The 20,773-nt window shown below is 39.7% G+C and overlaps 1 protein-coding gene and 1 long non-coding RNA gene across 3 annotated transcripts in view; one reads left to right on the forward strand and one right to left on the reverse strand.

The window, feature by feature from the left end:
• The window catches only part of slc38a6 (solute carrier family 38 member 6), a 64,088-nt gene that overhangs the window by 27,180 nt on the left and 16,135 nt on the right, over window positions 1–20,773 (forward strand). For both annotated transcript variants that reach the window (XM_067991905.1, XM_067991904.1), the window contains exons 6-10: window positions 1,978–2,056; window positions 2,489–2,574; window positions 8,884–8,942; window positions 13,333–13,398; window positions 17,795–17,845. In XM_067991905.1, the coding sequence (XP_067848006.1) occupies window positions 1,978–2,056; window positions 2,489–2,574; window positions 8,884–8,942; window positions 13,333–13,398; window positions 17,795–17,845 (341 nt within the window). The remainder of the gene's footprint in view (window positions 1–1,977; window positions 2,057–2,488; window positions 2,575–8,883; window positions 8,943–13,332; window positions 13,399–17,794; window positions 17,846–20,773) is intronic.
• Window positions 1,800–20,773, reverse strand: part of LOC137326619 (uncharacterized) — a 55,231-nt gene continuing 36,257 nt past the window's right edge. Inside the window, exons 3-4 of the long non-coding RNA XR_010964234.1 lie at window positions 9,122–9,222; window positions 1,800–2,672 (exon numbers count right to left, since the gene is read on the reverse strand). This is a non-coding gene — a long non-coding RNA (uncharacterized lncRNA). The remainder of the gene's footprint in view (window positions 2,673–9,121; window positions 9,223–20,773) is intronic.

Consider the following 20,773-nt stretch of genomic DNA (forward strand, 5'->3'; position numbering starts at 1 on the left):
CTGAGTGGAAGTAATTATGATGTTTAGGTGACCTCCAGACTGGGCCAGATCAGGTTCCTTAATCCCAAAGGTCAGAAAAGAGATTTCATTGACTTGATGTTCAACAGTTGTGCAGAATTTTAGATTAAACCCATCTCTTTTTGTTGGATCCACGTCTACCTGCCTTCTCGACATATCACTGATTTTTTTTTCTCTCCAGAAACACATCTAAATGTGTCTCGAGCTCAATTATACTGTCTATTTGATGATTTTTCTTGCTAACTTATTCCATAATGTTCCCCTTAGTGTGAAAATCTTAGAAGAAAGAACGAACTTGCATTTATATAGTCATTCACGACCTCAGGGTGTCTCAATGCGTTTTATAGTGCTGTTGTATTACAGGAAACACGGCAGTCAATTTGCGCATAGCAAGGTCCCACAAACGGCAATGTGGTAATCTATTTTTGGTGGTGTTGGTTGAGGGATAAATGTTGGCCAGAACGTCGGGAGAGCTCCCCTGCTCTTGGAAATAACGCCATGGGATCTTTCACGTCCACCTGGGAGGGCAGACAGGGCCTCTGTTTTAATGTCTCATCCGAAAGACGGCACCTCTGACAGTGCAGCACTCCCTCAGTACTGCACTTAGGTGTCAGCCTAAATCATGTGCTCATATCTCTGGAGTGGGACTTGAACCCACAACCTTCTGACTCAGGTGAGAAGGCCACAAAAATCTGACTTCCCTTGTTCCTAACAATCAGCTTGTGTCTCCTGGTATTTGAGCTCTTCACCACTGTGTGCACAATTTTTCTGGATCTACTTTGTCTATTCCCTTCATAGTCTTAAAAGCTTCAGTTTCACCATATCAATCACTTTTTTCCAAAGAAAACCAGCCCAACTTTTCCTCTACCTTAAATTCCTGATATCTAGAACTAACTTTGTTGTTCAGTTCTTTATCGTCTCAAAGATGACAATATCGTTCTGATTAGGTGACTGGAACTGCGCACAGTACTCCAAATATAGGGTCTGACCAAACTCTTCACCTAAAATTAATTTGTATTTTGCTGTCCTGTTCTTGTCACTTCTGGAGCAAGATGCAATGGTTCTATGGCACTATACCACATAGTTATCTTGATGTGATGATTAAGTTAATCATAATCACATACAATGTTTTTTAAAAATGTTTTTCTTAACATTGTCCAAAACATTGGCCTTGTTGATTTGTACATTTGAAGAAGGCTAGAAATGCTTTTTTGTGGGGTCTTTGCCGTACAAGAATTGAACAGGAAACATTTCCTGGCTAAAAAGGATTTGTGAAATATTGGGTTAAAAACAGAAAATGCTGGAAAAGCTCAGCAAGTGAGGCAGCATCTGTGGAGAAAGAAACCGAGTTAACGTTTCAGGTCGAAGACCTTTCGTCAGAACTGGAAGATGTGAAAGATTGGGACTTAGACCTGAGAGATTTTGACTTAATGGGTTTCAAAAACATGAAACATAGGACAAATCCTATTTTGAAAAAGTTGTACAGCATGCTTTTTCAGAAATCATGTAACAACTATGGCATAAATGACCACAATTCTTGACCTGGGATTGAAATCTTCATCCAAACAGAATAGGATTGACAGCCTACATGTCTCAAAATAGAAAGCTCCTCCTTGTGTGTAACCAACTTAGATTAATTTAGAATATTTATGGCTGAATGGTTTGTAATTTGATAGTTTTAACTTTCAGTTGTTGAAGCAGGAGATAAAGAAAATCGTACAAGAAATCCATTGATATTTTTAATAGTTTAGTGGGAAATACAGATTCTAGTAACTGTCCATGTTGTCTTGTCTCATGAAACTTAATTGGTCAGTACCACATTAGACAGTCTATTTACTGATTGAATCACCAGTGGAGTTTAATACAGCTCTTGTTAATGGATAAGTATAAAATAACAAATAGAGGGAAAAAGAGCCAAGTGTATTCTGAACTTTGTCTGATTTTTTTTTTTGCCATCAGCAATGTCGTCTTATCTGTTCATCATAAAATCGGAACTACCTGCTGCAATTGCTGGTTTCCTACATAACAACTACAGTGGGTGAGTGTCAGCAGTGATGAAGGTTATTATGTATAGATAATTCAATGGAATTGAATTAAGTATACTCAATAATATTTCTAGAAGCACGTACTGCTCAATTTCTCGCAGTACAATAATGTTGGATTCTTTGTTAGTGAACCATTATTGGAGTATGTTTTTCGTTTAACCATGTATGGCATAAACCTCTGTCAAGGAATTTGTAACATGGCTCAGAATTATGCCAACCATAGTTTTTGCACATCATTTACTTTGCTATTTTGCTGTATCAAATGTATACTGAAGTAAAATTATACCAGGTGTTTCCTCACAAAAGGGTAATTTCTATGCTTACAACAAATTGTGGCTGCTGTCTTACACATACTTACATTTGTCACTATACTAATTTACTGGTACCACTTGTTTAACTTGAGTATCTTTATTTTGACACTTTAGGACACCATGGTATCTTAATGGACAGATCCTCCTCATCTTTACCGTTATCTGTGTCGTTCTCCCTCTTTCTCTTCTTCGTAAAATAGGTGATTGTTTTTTGATATTCTTCCCATGTTGATAGTAATTGACACACTAAGAAATTGATGTTTTTCTCTTCTGATGACAATTCTATTTCCATTGATACCTTAATATAAGACAAAATATAATTCCATTAAATAATCTACGACTGATTATTCAATTGAATATTCTAAATGGGGGGAGAAAAACTACCCTAATTTTGAAATTCTCAAACTGTAGCTTCTCCATTGTTAAATTTATATGCCACAAAATGTGTGTAGGTATACACTAATCTGAGGTGTTTCTTGTTTTGATAAAATTTCCTCTTCTACCTTAGGAAAGCAGCCTTTGCTGTGTGAGTAAATGTTACCTTTCTTTGCTTTGCACTTTCTTACCAACATGAAATGAGTGACAGACTTTTTTTTTTGTTTATTTTCTCATGGTTTTTATCACACTGGAAGCTGGCTTTGAATTTTTGAAATAAAACACATCCATAGTTGAAGTTTGAGACTGTCCCTAGTGTAATATGCCATCAAGCTGAAATACCTAATAGCATATTTTGATCTGTAGTTACCACCATTTTTGGAGTGCTTGTGAAATGATGCATTGTCTTGGTCATGACACAGATAATTCAAATTAATTTTTTTTGGAGAGGGTTGCGAGATGCTAAGTGATGGCAGCTGCATGTGCATAAGCACTCTACTAACACTGCAATAACTTGTGCACTGATTTTATGAAACTTCGTAAGTGACACGCTCTGTCCCTTTTGGAAATGGGAATTCTAGGAAGTATCCATGTATAGAGTTTGGAAAGGGAATGAAAGTAGATGGAAATAATTGATGTGATTCAAGAAGAATTAGCTCAGCAGCCCACAATCCCAGGGTCCTGAGTTAATTATTTTCTAGTATCCTAACATTCTGAAGTTGGCTATTTTGTTGGATATTTTGTATGATTGCAATACCCAATTGTGGAATTCTATAATTTCCAAAATGCTGGTGATCTCATGATACAAGTTTGTTGCAAATCAGCAAGAAATAAATGATGGGCACAAATGTACTCGACATATTTGAAACCTCCACTCCCTTCAGTAACATTAAAATTTGATTTGCACTTAACTCAATAATTTTTTTTAGTAGTTTGAGTTCCTTAAGTTAATCTGTGTACTGTGAAGTATAGGTCCAAAAACAGTGTTGACTTTTCAATAGTGTAAGAAGATTAGATTTTAAATAAATTTTGTTGAGGCACGTCATCTCACCCTGTAAGTTTTAAAACATTTTGTCGAGAAATATAGGTGAAGAATCAAAGCTCACTGTGCAAGACATCATTAAGGTTGAAGAAAGTAGGTCAGAAGATGTGATAAATTAAGAAGTAGTGACAAGCTAACAATTAGCATTAGTTTTAAACAGCCTGTAGATTGTAAAGAGGAGGGAAAGGCTTGAGTGAAGTAATGAGTTCCATCGGTTTAAGATCCTGGGAAAGAGTGAGTTAGGAGTCAGTTGCTGCGTCTTGATTTCAACTTGGGGAGAAGGTGCATGTGGGATGCTATATTAGCAGCTTCATTGTTCAACTAGTGATTTGACCTTTTTTGTTTTGCTTAAAATCAGAGTTTTTTTTAAACTGTTGATTTCAGAAACACTTGAAACCATGCAAATGTTCAAAATACCAAATATCAAACTGCTTTAATAAATGCAGCATCTATTTACAATCAAATTTTTACCAGACAAAAGCAGCAGCTCCTTGAAATCGTAATAAATGCGGAACTGCAACAATTTAATGATTTAGCAGATTTTCATCAGTGATAAGTGACTTGGACTCCAGATTTTCTTTTCTGCTCCGGAACTAAATTTGAAGGTTTGATTCCAGATGATCGTTTCTGGAAGACAGTTTTTTTTCAATTTTCATTTTCCAAGTGACCATTAGCCACGTGTGATTTTGTGTTGTGGGCTGGGTTAAGGATGCTGGAGCAATTAAAGATTGATTCATAATGTGTCCCTTTCATTGTACCATAAGGAATCGGGATTGCAAACTTTTGAACCTAATCTTTTATTCTTCTGCAATTACATTGCTGGAGGCTAATGGTCTGTCCTGAGGTGGTTTTTGTTTAGATGATTGAAAACAAGAGTTTTTACGGTTGGCAAGTTGTAACTTGTTCTTTTTGCCAACTTCAAACTTTTGTTGCGGCTGGTGTGTTGAAGTGTGTATTGTGTAAATCGGGTCCTATTGCATCTTGCTCAAAATAACATTTCCACAACAATTATTTTTTGGGGGAGTGGATGCGTAAGCGAGAGATTGCAAGAGTGCCAAAAAATTGATTAAGAAAAGATGTGGGTAAAAAAATACAGAAGTAAAAATTCTAAATGTAAATCAGAAAAGAATCAAAAGTTAGAATCATACCGCACAGAAGGAGGCCATTTGGTCCACCGTGCCTGTGCCAGCTCTTTGAGTTATCCATTTGGTCCCACTCGCCTGCTCTTTCCATATAACTCTGCAAAATTTTCTTTTTCAAATATATAACCAATTCCCTTTAGGAAGTTATTAAATTTTAAATTATTAAACTTGCTTCGCCCACCCTTTCAAGCAGTGCATTCCATTCCTTATCGTAACCACTCACTGTGTAAAAACATTTCTCCTAGTCTTTCCCCCTGGTAGTAGAGAAAATATAGACGTAGAGAAAATGTTTCCACTTGTGTGGGAGTCCAAAACTAGAGGTCATAAATATAATAGTTGCTAATAAATACGTTAGGAAGTTCAGGAGAAACTTATTTGGGTAAAGAGTGGTAAGAATGTGGAGTGTGCTACCACAAGGAGTAGTTGAGGCAAATAGTATAGATGCGTTTAAGGTGAAGCTAAGTAAGCACACAAGGGAGAAAGGAATAGAAGGATATGCTGATAAAGTTAGATGAAGTAGGGAGGGAGGAAGCTTGTGTGGAGCATAAACGGCGGCATTGACCAGATGGGCCAAATGGCCTTTTACTGTGCTGTAATTTCGATGTAACTCAATGGTTCTTTTGCCAATTACCTTAAATCTGGTCACCGAGCCTCCTGCCAGTGGAAACAGTTTCCCCTTATTTACTGTATCAGAACATAGGAACAGGAGTAGGCCATTTAGCCCCTCAAGCCTGTTCCTCCATTCAGTGAGATCATGGCTGATCTGTTACCTAACTCCATATCCCTTAATACCTTTGGTTAACAAAAATCTATCAATCTCAGATTTAAAATTAACAATTGAGCTAGCATCAACTGCTGTTTGCAGAAGAGTGTTCCAAACTGCTACCACCCTTTGTGTGTAGAAGTGTTTCCTAACTTCACTCCTGGAAGTTCTGGCTCTAATTTTTAGACTATATCCCCAAGTCCTAGACTGTTCAACCAGTAGAAATAGTTTCTCTCTATCTACCCTATCAGTTCCCCTTAATATCGTGCAAATTTCATCAAATCACCCATTAATCTTAATTCGAGGAAGTAAAACCCTAGTTTGTATAATCTCTCCTTGTAATTTAACCCTTGGAGTCCAGGTATCATTCTAGTAAAGTTATACTGCATTCCCTCCAAGGCCAATATATCCTTCCTAAGGTGCGATGCACAGAACTGAACACAGTACTCCAGGTGTGGTCTAACCAGGGCTTTGAATAGCTGTAGCATAACTTCTAGTCCTCTAGACATATAGGCCTTTTTGATTATTTTTCTGCACCTGTCCATGGCATTTTAATGATCTATGTACATGGACCGCTAAGTCTCTCTGGACCTCTACTGTTTCGAGCTTTTCACTATTCAGAAAGTACTCTGCTCTATCCTTTTTAGATCCAAAGTGGATGACCTCACACTTGCCTACATTGAAATCCATTTGCCACAATTTTGCCCATTCACTTAATCCATGAATATCTCTAATTTTATGCTTCCATCTACACTGTTTACAATGCTGCCTATCTATGTGCCGTCGGCATACTTGGATATGTGGCTCTCTATCCTGTCGTCTAAGTCGTTAATAAATACAGTGAATAGTTGAGGCCCCAACACCGATCCCTGTGGGACACTACTAGTCACATCCTGCTCATTATCCTTACTCTCTGTCTCCTGCCGCTCAGCCATTTTCCTAACCAGGTCAATAATTTGCCCTCAATTCCACGAGCTTCAACTTTAGCTAAACAATCTCTTATGAGAGACTTTATCGAATGCCTTCTGGAAGTCCATATAAAACAACATCCATAGACATCCCCCTGTCCACTACTTTAGTCACCTCTGCAAAAAATTCAGTTAGGTTCGTCAGGCATGATTTATCCTTCACAAATCCATGCTGGCTCTCTTTGAACAGCTGAAAATTTTCAAGGTCTTCAGTCACTCTATCCTTAATTATAGACACTTGTAATTTCCTGACAACAGATGTTAGGCTAACTGGTCTATAATTCCCAGATTTCCCCCTCTCCCCTTTCTTAAATAGCAGAGTGACGTGCAATTTTCCAATCTAAAGGAACAGTTCCTGAATTGAGAACCTTGGAAGATTATAGTTAGGGATTCTGCAATGTTCTCACCTACTTCCTTTAAAACCCTGGGATGGAAACAATCTGGTCCTGGGGATTTGTCCCTCTTTAGCACCTTTATTTTCTTCATTACTGTTAATTTGCTTACATTAATTATGGTGAGTCCCTGTCCCTGATTCAAAATTAGTTTCTTTGGGGTGTCTGACGTACTATCCTCTTCCTCTATTGTAAATACTGATGCAAAGTAATTATTTAACATGTCCACCATTTCCTTATTTTCATTTACAGTATCACCATTATCAGTTTTTAAGGAGCCCACATTGCTCTTGACCACCCTCTTTTTCCTAATATAATTGTTTAAAAAAAAGTGTTGATTTTGATATCCCTTGCAAGTTTCTTTTCATATTCCCTTTTTGTAGCTTTTATTATCTGTTATATTACCCCTTGCTGATCTTCATGTCTCTCCCAATTGCCAGGATATGTGCTTTTTCTTTGTTTTATGTTGTCCCTTACCTCTTGTCATCCATGGCTTTTTTTTTTGGCAAGCAGAGCTCTTGCCTCTTAGGGGTATAAACTGGTTCTCCATCACGTTAAATTCTTTTTTGAACACCTCCCATTGATCTTCTGTCGTTTTACCCATTAACAGATTTGCCCAGTTTACAGTGGACAGTCTCTGTCTCGTCCCGTTGAAGTCAGCCTTACCTAACTTTAGAATCTTAGTAGCTGATACGGGTTTCTCCCTTTCAAACACAACGTTGAACTCGACCACATTATGATCGCTATAAGATAAATGCTAACGCACCGTTAGGCTGTTAACTAAATGCAGCTCATTACTAATTATGAAATCTAATATGACCTGCCCGCCTTGTTGGTTCTAGGACATATTGTTGCAGAAACCTGTCCTGAACACATACAATTTGCTACCTTTCTGACATGAGCTTGTCTGCTTATCCCAATCAATATGAAAGTTAAAATCCCCCATTAAAACCACTCTGCCATAACTAAATGCTTGTCTAATCTCTGCATTTATACATTCTGCCCCTTCACAGCTGCTACCAGGGGGCCTATACACAACTCCCATTACAGTCGTAATTCCTTTTCTATTTCTTCTACCCATAAAGTCTCCACTGTCTGTTTACCTTTCGTTATATCCTCTCATCATTGAAGTAATTTCATCCTTAATCATTAAGGCTACTCCTCCCCCTCTACCCGTATCCCTATCTTTCCTAAAGACCTTATTACCTGGTATATTCAGTTCCCAGTCCTGACCGTCTTGCAGTCATGTCTCACCTTTTCATAATTTTGAATGTCTCTATTAAATCTCCCCTTAACCTTCTCTGCTCTAAAGAGAACATTCCCAGCTTCTCTAGTCTCTCCACATAACTGAGCACCTTTTGTACATCACCACCTGTTAACCAGCTGAAGTAGTGTCACAAATATGAGAGCAGGTGTATGCTCACCCCCTTAGTTGAGGAAAAGTGAACAGTGGCAGAAGCATGCAACATTTGTGTTTTGAGTCCTTTGCTGCCATTCTTTCCAAAAAATCTTTGCTGTTTGTTTAACTCCTTCAAAGGGCTGCCATTTTGCCAAATACACCAATACATGTTTTCTGTAAATGTTTTTGCCTATGTTTCTGTTTACTGTGCTCAGTGTGCTATTTTTGTGGGAGAGGGGGAATACTTGCAAGCATTGCTCTTTCGTCCAGTCTTGCAGTTGCCCAAGAGATCAGGAAATTGTATTTCCCTAGCATTGTAATACAGTACTAAAAATCCTTTGTGTAAACTAGTACAGTGTGTGCTTTTTTCCCTACCCATGCAGCTTTTTATTTGAGATTTCCTAATACTTACCTTATTGTTTTCATAGAGTTTCTTGGTTACACAAGTGGTTTGTCCATCTTGTTCATGGTCTACTTTGCCATTGTGGTGAGTTTAATTTATATTTGTTACCTTTAAATCTATTAAATTGTCTGCAATTTTTAGGGTGGTTGGTCAGCAGAAGACTAACATGTACCAATACATAAATTACACCCCAAGTTTGCAGATCATAAGTACCTACATGACCACCTATGCACTGGACATACATTTGAAAAACATTTTCTCACCTCAGGGCAATATGTTGGAGCTCCAGTGCACTGTACCATGGAGTGATAGGATGTAGGCTCTCACGCACGTTTCCCTGTAACACTCCTGTTGTCAGCTATGCCTTTGTGATGAAGCATGAAGGAAAGATCAAACATTTATGTAATGGAAAAGAGCATCACTCAAAACTACTTGTGAACATCTTGCAAGCAATTTTCAGTAGCACTGACAGATCCTGGGAGTAGGTTGCCCACGTAGTTCTGCAGTGTGGGATGATGAGGGCTAGGATGTAGATAATATAATCTGGCAAAGAAAATTAAAATTCTGCACTCAACCTTTGTATTTTGTTTTCCATTTTTAAAAGTTGCATCCTTATAGTTCATTTGTTCCTCTACACAGTGCATCATTCTCCACCCTCTGCTGATACAGGGCAAACAAAACAAACATTTTACACCAGGTAAACAGCCTCAGCCCAGCTAAGATGAGAAGCTTACTATGTAGGGAATGGGTGTGGTGTGTGTGTGTGTGTGTGTGTGGGGTGGGGGGGGGGGGGGGCGGAGGGGAGAGAGAATAGCAAGAAAATTGATCTTGACCCTATGTAACGTGCTATGGAAGGATAATGCATCAGAGCAGCAATATACTGCCACTGATCTGCCTTGGGATATCCTCGCCTACTGACCTGCCACCTACAACAACCTGTCAATGGCTGGGAAATCTAACCAGAAAAAATTGCTTCTGACCATGTAATGCATAAAGATATGGAAAATTTGCAGCAACTGTCATTTTTTATTAGACATTTTCATTTAATTGCATAGAGCAGCTGTTATATATTTGTCAAGTGTCGTATTTTACACTGGTATTAGTGATAATGAAACATTACTGTAAAATATGTACCATGACAGTACTTAACCTGAGACAGATTCACAGTCCAGATGCACAGGCTATCCTTTGGAAGTGCTGTTGGCATCACAGTACAACATAATTATGAAAGCTGTAGCACTACAGTGGAATGGTTTTAAAGCTGCGGCTTCTGAAAATCCTCTCTAACCTATCCGAATTGCTTGATAAAGAGTGAGTTAACTGTTGAAGTCATTTTAGATTTACTGACGTTTGTCTCGTCTTGTTATTTTCCGATTACTAATTGCAAAATGCAATTTTCAATGCAAGAGACTATGCACCTTTTTATATATTTTAATATAGGCATAAAAGGATCCAGGAATGGAACTTTGCTACATCAACAAGGGACTGCATGGACTTCCTAGTACCATGATGACATGCATATAGACTATCCATCTTTATAGGTCACCCCCTTATCTCTAGGCCACCCCAAAGGTGGGGGGGGGGGGGAAGAAAAACAGAAACCTCTTGCAAAATACTCAATTGCAATTTGTAAACTTGTTTAAGCACCAGGAACCATACAAGTAACAATTTGGTCAAAAGCAGCTGTAAGCTAAAAACAAATTGCAGTACTTATGTACAGTTTTCCCCCTCCATCTTTTTTAGAAAACAGATAAAGCTACATATCCATATTTTCCAGTACTGTGGTATTCTCTTTCCAGAAAAAAAAGTAGGCCATACAATTCTGGACTTATTCATCATTGGAACTTGATTCTGAGCTGCTAGATCACGATGAGACCATTTTTACTTCCATTCATCGTGTTGGAGAGACAGCATTTTTGAAATGCCCAAATAATGTAGTCTGGTTTGACCTGCTGCCATATATCAAGTATCCACTGCAGCATCTGATGCAGTTGACACTTCTGCAGATGGCTTGCTGGTGTAATTTTGTGGTTCCTCATGTAAAGCCAGTTGTGGTATTCACTTCAGAAGGAATACTTGAATAGTTTGTTTAGAACCACTCCATGACTTGCAATTGGCTGATCATCTCTCCTTGTATTATGGTCCAATCATAGAAATTATGGCACAAAAGGAGGCCAATCAATCCATCATGCCTGTGTCAGTCCCATTTCTTCAACCACTGCTGTCCATTCTAATCCCATTTCCCTGCCCTTTTCATTCTTATTATGTTTTTCCTTTTCAAATATTTATTCAGTTCCCTTTTATATGATGTAGTCTCTGTGTCAATAGCTACTTGTGGTAAAACATTTCATATTTTAATACTTCTCTGTGAAAACATTTCTTCTAACTTCTCCCTTTATTCTTCTAGAGACAATTCTCAGTCTATGTCCCCACTTATCAATTCACTAATCAACAGAAAATATCTTTCACTTTTTACACTCAGAACTTTTTCATAATTTTGATTTCCCCGTAACTTTCTCTGCTCCAGTGGGGGGGAAAAAAAGTTTTTCAAGCCTTCATATCTAAAATCTCTTAATCCTCCATGACTCTATTCTTTCTATGGAGGGGTGCCCAAAACTGTACTCAATACTTAAACATCTCAAAACTTTAAGAAATTTGTTTCTGACAGGGCAGTGGCATTTTAAGCACCAGCGAGCAATCCCGTTCAGTGGTGGGAGGGGGTTTGAACTTGAGTTCCATTCATAGAAGTACCAAGTCGTGGCTAAGAGTTTCCCTAGAGGGAGTGTAAAGCAGTGGCAGATCCATTCCCAGCCTGCCTCACACACACCTTTAAGCAATTGGTGTCAGAAGCAGAGGCCTAGGAAGTTTGGTGCATAGTGTGCGGAGTCTCCATGGGCGAAAGGGGGAAATTGTTTTACCTTTCTGTTCTGTTACTTTTTATCCACATGCATTTTCCAACAGATGCAAATATTAGTGAAGTAAGTCTACAACTTGAACAAATTTGATGAGACTATTTCTTTCATCACATACTGTTTCTTTTCAAAATGTGCCAGGGTGGAAACAAAACCTGTAAGTGATTTCTTCTAATCCCCTACTGGTGGTAACTGTGTGTGTTGTTTGTGGTTTTGCCAGGAACAGCCAGATGGTTAGCACTAGTGCTTGCATGCTATTTCTGAATATGCAGTTTGCACCAAAATAATGGGTGGAACTTTCAATTTCAGGGGTGTTAAACGGGAGGTAATGGATTGCCCGCTTTATACACCCTGCCTGATCTCTCTTTTCCATCACTCCTGAAGTTGAAAGTTCTACCCAATGTGTCTGAAGAAAGAGATGGGACACTTGAATTCTACTGCTACATGTTTGAAAATAACTTTTTTTCTTTCATTTAAAATGTGATAATATGCATGTCTGTGGCACGTGATGTGCTTTTTAAACAGCTTCTACAATCTTTTCTATCCACACTGCCCTGTATTTCCTCCCCCCCCCCCCCCCCTCATAAAAGACATTTCTAACTGTATTGCATTAGTTGAAACATAGCTGCATTCAACTCGATGGAGAACCAGCCAAAACTTACACATCCTAATTTAGTTAAAACTAAATTTGCAATCCAAAAAATCATTCCTATAGAAATGTCTGTCAATGCACCTTAACATTTCTGCCACTGAAAATGCTCTACGTCTGGTTATATTTGCATACGAGAACCAAATCAGCATGCAAGAAAAGCCAAATTCACTGCTGTTTGCAATTATAAGCATAGAAAACTTAGTTCATAGCTGCAGATCCCTCAGCAATCTGTCCTCTCTAGCTACCACATTCACAGCAGTGAAAAAAAATGGCATCTCCACCATTCCTCATACTGATTTTAAGTTTTTTTTTTCCTTAAATCAACCTTCCTTCCTGTTCATATTAAAATTGTTGGAGAAACTGAAGGTTTTTTTTGGAACTAAAACTACATATTTGTATATTGCATCTTGGTGTGGCTGTAAATTTTAAATTCCTCCAATCTCCTCCGTTAGAGTTTACACTTTTCCATGCTTTTCAGATGGCCAGAAGTGTTTAAAGTAATAATTGTTCATGCAGCTGAGTGGCGCTCCTGTTGATGGTTCAGTGGGTAGATGCGGGGTCATTGAACCAAATATACCAGGAAGGTTCCAGTTTTGATCTTTGGTCTGTTGAGTTAGCTGGCCCTGGCCATGCACACAGTTGGGATGCATCAATTAGCTTCCATCTTCAGATTGATGAGAGGGAAAAAAACAGTAAGGGTCCTGACCCTGACTGCTATTCGGTGATCCATACTGGAAGTGCACATGTGTGGATAGGGTTGGGCTCAACTGTGATGAGCCCTATAGTTGAATAGCCTGTTCATTCCTGACACTGCAGGCTCACCTGAGTTCTTGTTCTGCAAACAAATTGAATTGCTTCAACAAAATCTAGTCTTGTCAAACATACTATCATTTTGCTTTGTCTTTTGCAGATCGTAGTTAAAAAATGGTTCATTCCTTGCCCATTGTTGTTTAATAGCACCGTGGATTATGTTCAGGTAAGATGCCTTTGATATTTCTGTTTATAGTTAAGATAGGTTGCTGAATGGCTCGAGTGACACTTTGCTGCATTCGTTAATAGAATATGCTAAGTAAAGTGTAAGGAATCTTACAACACCAGGTTATAGTCCAACAAATTTATTTTAAAATCACAAGCTTTCGGAGATTATCCCCTTCGTCAGGTGAATGAGTGAAAGGTTCTCAAATCGCATATCTTATATTAGGCTGGGACACCATCACACCAATCAAAAGGTGTCGTTGGTGTTCAGACAGATTAGCCACGGAGAACAGTACGTCCCAGTACACTGAATATACATTGTGTCAAATTACACAGACAGAGAGAAAGAGACCCAAATGGCAAAGAGAGAGAGAAAAAAAATATTAAAAACAGATAACTTTTTTCCCCCCCTTGCTGGTGGGGTTACGTGTAGCGTGACATGAACCCAAGATCCCAGTTGAGGCCGTCCTTGGCTATCAATTTCTGCTCGACGATTTTGCGTTGTCGTGTGTCTCGAAGGCCGCCTTGGAGAACGCTTACCCGAAGATCGGTGGCTGAATGTCCTTCACTGCTAAAGTGTTCCCCGACTGGGAGGGAAACCTCCTGTCTGGCGATAGTTGCGCGGTGTCCGTTCATCCGTTGTCGCAGTGTCTGCATGGTCTCACCAATGTACCATGCTCCGGGGCATCCTTTCCTGCAACGTATGAGGTAGACAACGTTGGCTGAGTCACAGGAATATGAAACATGTACCTGGTGGGTGGTGTCCTCTCGTGTGATGGTGGTATCCGTGTCAATGATCTGGCATGTCTTGCAGAGGTTGCCGTGGCAGGGTTGTGTGGTGTCGTGGACGCTGTTCTCCTGAAAGCTGGGTAATTTGCTGCGAACGATGGTCTGTTTGAGGTTGGGTGGCTGTTTGAAGGCGAGTAGTGGAGGTGTGGAGACGGCCTTAGCGAGGTGTTCGTAGTCATCGATGACATGTTGAAGGCTGCGGAGGACATGGCGTAGTGAGGTGCTGAGGTGCCCGTCTTTGATGGAGATTTGTGTGTCCAAGAAAGAAACCGATTCTAAGGAGTAGTCCATGGTGAGTTTGATGGTGGGATGGAACTTGATGTTATCGTGTAGTCTCTTCAGTGATTCTTCGCCGTGGGTCCATAGGAAGAAAATGTCGTCGATGTATCTGGTGTATAGCGTTGGTTGGAGGTCCTGTGCAGTGAAGAAGTCGTGCTCGAACTTGTGCATGAAAATGTTGGCGTATTGGGGTGCGAATTTGGTCCCCATGGCTGTTCCGTGTGTTTGGGCCCACGGCGAAGAATCACTGAAGAGACTACATGATAACATCAACAAGTTCCATCCCACCATCAAACTCACCATGGACGACTACTCAGAATTGGTTTCTTTCTTGGACACACAAATCTCCATCAAAGACGGGCACCTCAGCACCTCACTCTACCGCAAGCTCACGGACAACCTCACGATGCTCCACTTTTCCAGCTTCCACCCCAACCACGTCAAAGAGGCCATCCCCTGTGGACAGGCCCTACGAATACACAGGATCTGCTCAGACGAGGAGGAACGCAATGGACATCTACAGACTCTGAAAGACACCCTCGTAAGAACGGGATATGACGCTCGACTTGTCGATCGACAGTTCCGACGGGCCACAGCGAAGAATCGCATAGACCTCCTCAGAAGACAAACACGGGACGCAACCAACAGAGTACCCTTCGTCGTCCAGTACTTCCCCGGAGTGGAGAAACTACGCCATGTTCTCCGCAGCCTTCAACATGTCATCGATGACTACGAACACCTCGCTAAGGCCGTCTCCACACCTCCACTACTTGCCTTCAAACAGCCACCCAACCTCAAACAGACCATCGTTCGCAGCAAATTACCCAGCTTTCAGGAGAACAGCGTCCACGACACTACACAACCCTGCCACGGCACCCTCTGCAAGACATGCCAGATCATGGACACGGATACCACCATCACACAAGAGGACACCACCCACCAGGTACATGGTTCATACTCCTGTGACTCGGCCAACGTTGTCTACCTCATACGTTGCAGGAAAGGATGCCCCGGAGCATGGTACATTGGTGAGACCATGCAGACACTGCGACAACGGATGAACGGACACCGCGCAACTATCGCCAGACAGGAGGGTTCCCTCCCAGTCAGGGAACACTTTAGCAGTCAAGGACATTCAGCCACCGATCTTTGGGTAAGCGTTCTCCAAGGCGGCCTTCGAGACACATGACAACGCAAAATCGTCGAGCAGAAATTGATAGCCAAGGACGGCCTCAACTGGGATCTTGGGTTCATGTCACGCTACACGTAACCCCACCAGCAAGGGGGGGAAAAAAAGTTATCTGTTTTTAATATTTTTTTTCTCTCTCTCTTTGCCATTTGGGTCTCTTTCTCTCTGTCTGTGTAATTTGACACAATGTATATTCAGTGTACTGGGACGTACTGTTCTCCGTGGCTAATCTGTCTGAACACCAACGACACCTTTTGATTGGTGTGATGGTGTCCCAGCCTAATATAAGATATGCGATTTGAGAACCTTTCACTCATTCACCTGACGAAGGGGATAATCTCCGAAAGCTTGTGATTTTAAAATAAATTTGTTGGACTATAACCTGGTGTTGTAAGATTCCTTACATTTGTCCACCCCAGTCCATCACCGGCATCTCCACATCATGCTAAGTATGTTATTGTATTGTGGGGAAATATCCCATTTGTGAGTTAATTTTAACTAATTGATCTAGAATGCACTGCCTGAAAGGGTGGTGGAAGCAGATTCAATCGTAACTTTCCAAAACAAATTGGATATGTACTTAAAAAGGAAAAATTTGGAGGAATATGGGGAGAGATCACAGTAATGGGACGAATTGGATAGCTCTTTCAAAGAACTGGCGCAGACACAATGGGCCGAATGGCGGCCTCCTATGTTGCATGATTCTGTGATTCCTGGCCTTCTAACTGGAGCCATAACCTGTGCCCTATTTGAGGCTGAAACATCATAATCTAGTGTCACAGCATTGGAAACATTTATTGTGTCAGGTCTAATGTACAGCTGGCATCACAAGTGCTTTGGAAGTTTTTTAAAAATTGGTAACAGAAAACGACTACCTTTCATGTGTAATATCTGGGAGTATAGGACGAGAACATTCTTTAATCTTAACAAGTGTATTGTTAGCACAGCAACATTTTTAAATGTATTTTTACCACAATAATATCCAATGGTGAAAAGTAATGGCTTTACAGCACAATAGTACAGAGGTTCAAATACTAGTGAAGAAATGGAATCAACCTATCTCTAATTTTTAAAGGCTATCTGAAATGTGACTTATAAATGGATTTTTTGTTTTGCTGTTTTTTTTAATCAATTTTTTGCTCAAGTGTAGAGTGTAGTGCCTTCTACTCTGCCCCAATAACATGTCTTGGCCCAGACATCAGAAGATGCACCACCTATTCAAACAATGTGACCTTGACATTTTTTTACATTTCCAGCACTAGGCTACCCAATTGCCTCCGAGAGATTGCAAACTGGGAGTAGTTTTATGTTGTGATGCCACACTCAATATGAACTGGATTGGGACTGTCCAAATTCATTTCATGTAGGGCCCTTTATGGTTAGCAAACAATGAAGATTTTCATCCCAAAATCTGAGCTAGATTCAAACCCATGTTCCAGACGTAAATGAAAATATACAAACCTACTATACCACTAAGTTCCCAAAGTTTGGCTTGTTTTTGCATGGAGCAATTTTATAGCTGTATTCCATGAAATATAAATGAAGTCAATAGAACCCTTGAAAGGAATATGTTAATGTCATAAACAGTATCTACTTCATCTGTGCTTGAAGATATTTGTTCATTTGTGACCCAATTTGACACAATTCTGGCATTGCAATGTTTCTTTTTACTTTATTTATAATTTATGGAGTGTCCAAGATTGTAAAATTGCACCATTCTTAAAAATGGCTATTGGTCTGTCCCTGGGCTAGGGAGGGGAAAGAATCAGCCTGCTCCTAATCAGCTTTCTAATGACTCCAGGTGGAAAATGTGTGCATATCAGGATCAGACTTGGCTGTGATTGTCCCACTCTTTGTATAGGCTTGCACGTCAAAATGGCCACTTAAGCGATTTACTGGATAGTTGTTGGTGCCCAAATATGTAGCATATACCCCAGTATGAGTTCCCGCCTGTAGGAGAGATGGTGAGAGAAAAAGCTATTTTTTAATTTTATTGTTTCCAAATGGAAGAGAAAAACCCATGTCTTTGTTGATTATCTTGCATGTTACTGTCAAAGACCCTGTACCAGGTTGTAAAGTTAAACAGACAGATGATGTAGGGATCTTGATAGAATATAAAATGACTTTTTTTCTTGTTTAGAACTTCAGTTCCGATGAATGTAAACCAAAGCTTTTACAAATTTCATACAAGGTACGTACTCTGTTTCTAGCAGTATATACAAGCCAAATACAGCCAAGCAACACTTCATTGGCTATAGAATTTGAGATCATCAGTACAATTGGCCTTCCAGGAAAGGTTGCAATTAAAAATGTCTGGCAGCTCCTGATCACTTCAGTCCACTTATGGTTGCTGTTAGAATGAGAATTTCCAAATTACCTATAAAGCATATATCGGAAAGATGTACAATTCCATTTTACAACACCTAAAGCCATAGATTTAGCATACAATGAAATGGACTGTGACTGATCACTATTAACAAAGAAAGAGATCCACAAAAAAATCTAGCTTGAGTGATGTATGCATGCTGAATGACAGCTGTGACCTGAATGGAATATTCCAAGAATGTTTGAACGTCATTATGGCTGGACTTCATCTGGGATTGCATAAGCCTAAATATTCTGTAACTTAATTTTTTTAAGATTTGGTGTAATTGACTATCTTGTGTCATAAGTAAAATATGATACACTGCCAGTGGTGGCCTTCCATTTTATATAAAACCATTCTTTGATTTGTGATATTCACTGGTTCTCGATTTTGTTAATGTTCTCAATCTCCCACATGACATATAACTGCAACATATAATTAGCATTGGGCTGATATAAAACTAAGGTATTTAACTACTGATTTAAAATAAATGCAAATCTAGCCTGTAAGTCACTTGAGATACACTGTTTACATATGAAACCTAATTAACTTCAGCTTCATTCTTTTAAATAAAATAACCCATCATTTCATGGGTGTGAGTGATTAAAGTCTGAACTAAAAAAGGGGCAAAAAGCAATTTCCTGTGTGAATGAATGTACCTATTGACGAAGCACTGACAGCAATATTCATTTGACATCATGACCCTTTGCATACCATAGCATGAAGTGTCTGTAAAGTAGACTTTAATGCATGGTGATTCACACCGTGGCCCCTTTTTAACCAAATTGTATCCTGCATAAGAAACTGCTGTCAGCACTTTGTGCATCAGCATAGATGGAATATAATTGGGATGCGGATGCAAATGCAAGGCATTTTTGAAGCTTTTGAGCACCAAATTTGGAAGTTTTCTAACTCTCTTAATTTTGACAACAGTGGGAAAAGTGTCTCGTAGTGATTTTTCCTGTACTATAGCAACAGGTTTTAGGATGGGTAGGGATGATCCATTTTGGACAAGGCCCAATTTTAATTGGAGGCATGCTGATTTCAAGACATATTCTATAATCTATTTTAACATGACACAACATATCTTCACTCTGAAAAATGGTTGTCTAACTGCATTAACTAGTAATTTTCCTCAACAAAAATGTGGTCTTGTGCTATATTTGTGACTTTTATTGCTTATAACAACTTGCATTTAAATAGCACCTTTTTTTTAAGGTAATAAAAGCATCCCAAAGCACTTCAGAGAAGCAGAATCAGATTTAAAGAATCAGATTTTTAAAATCAACATTGAGCCAAAGAAGGAGATAGTGAATAAAAGCTTGGTCAAAGAGGTGGGTTTTACGGAGGGTCTTAAAGGAGAAGAGGTCGGCAGAGCTTAGGACCTAGACAGGTGAAGGAATGGCCACCAATGGTGTTGCAAAGAGGCCTTCAAGGAAGAGTTGGTTCGGGTACAGAGTAGACACATTCCTACAAGGTGGAAAGGAAGGGCATCCAAAGCTAGAGCTCCCTGGATGACTAAAAATATAGAGATTAAAATGAAACCGAGAAAGGAGGCTTATGACAAATGTAAGGTTCCTAATACAGTAGAGAGCCAGGCTGAATATAGAAAGTACAGAGGAGATCTAAAAAAGGGAATGAGAGGGGCTAGGAGAGTATGAGGATACATTAGTGGCAAACATAAAAGGGAACCCAAAAGTCTTCTATAAACATATAAATAGTAAGAGTAGCCAAAGGAATCATGGGACTGATTAGGGACAAAAAAGATCATCTTGTGGAGGCAGAGGGCATGGCTGAGGCACAAAATGAATTCATCGCATCTGTCTTCACTAGAGAAGAGGATGGTGCCATTATAGCAGTAAAAGAGGAGGTAGTAGTGATATTGGATAGGATAAAAATAGATAGAGGAGAACATAAGAACATAAGAAATAGGAGCAGGAGTAGGCCAATCGGCCCCTCGAGCCTGCTCCGCCATTCAATAAGATCATGGCTGATTTGATCCTAACCTCAAATTTAAATTCATGTCCAATTTCCTGCCCGCTCCCCGTAACCCCTAATTCCCTTTACTTCTAGGAAACTGTCTATTTCTGTTTTAAATTTATTTAATGATGTAGCTTCCTGGGGCAGCAAATTCCACAGACCTACTACCCTCTGAGTGAAGAAATTTCTCCTCATCTCAGTTTTGAAAGAGCAGCCCCTTATTCTAAGATTATGCCCCCTAGTTCTAGTTTCACCCATCCTTGGGAACATCCTTACCGCATCCACCCGATCAAGCCCCTTCACAATCTTATATGTTTCAATAAGATCGCCCCTCATTCTTCTGAACTCCAATGAGTAGAGTCCCAATCTACTCAGCCTCTCCTCATATGTCCACCCCCTCATCCCCGGGATTAACCGAGTGAACCTTCTTTGTACTGCCTCGAGAGCAAGTATGTCTTTTCTTCAGTATGGACACCAAAACTGTATGCAGTATTTCAGGTGCGGTCTCACCAATACCTTATATAACTGCAGCAATACCTCCCTGTTTTTATATTCTATCCCCCTAGCAATAAAAGCCAACATTCCGTTGGCCTTCTTGATCACCTGCTGCACCTGCATACTAACTTTTTGATTTTCTTGCACTAGGACCCCCAGATCCCTTTGTACTGCAGTACTTTCCAGTTTCTTGCCATTAAGATAATAACTTGCTCTCTGATTTTTCCTGCCAAAGTGCATAACCTCACATTTTCCAATATTGTATTGCATCTGCCAAAT

This window comes from Heptranchias perlo, chromosome 10 (assembly GCF_035084215.1).
Source record: "Heptranchias perlo isolate sHepPer1 chromosome 10, sHepPer1.hap1, whole genome shotgun sequence".
NCBI classification, from domain to species: domain Eukaryota; kingdom Metazoa; phylum Chordata; class Chondrichthyes; order Hexanchiformes; family Hexanchidae; genus Heptranchias; species Heptranchias perlo.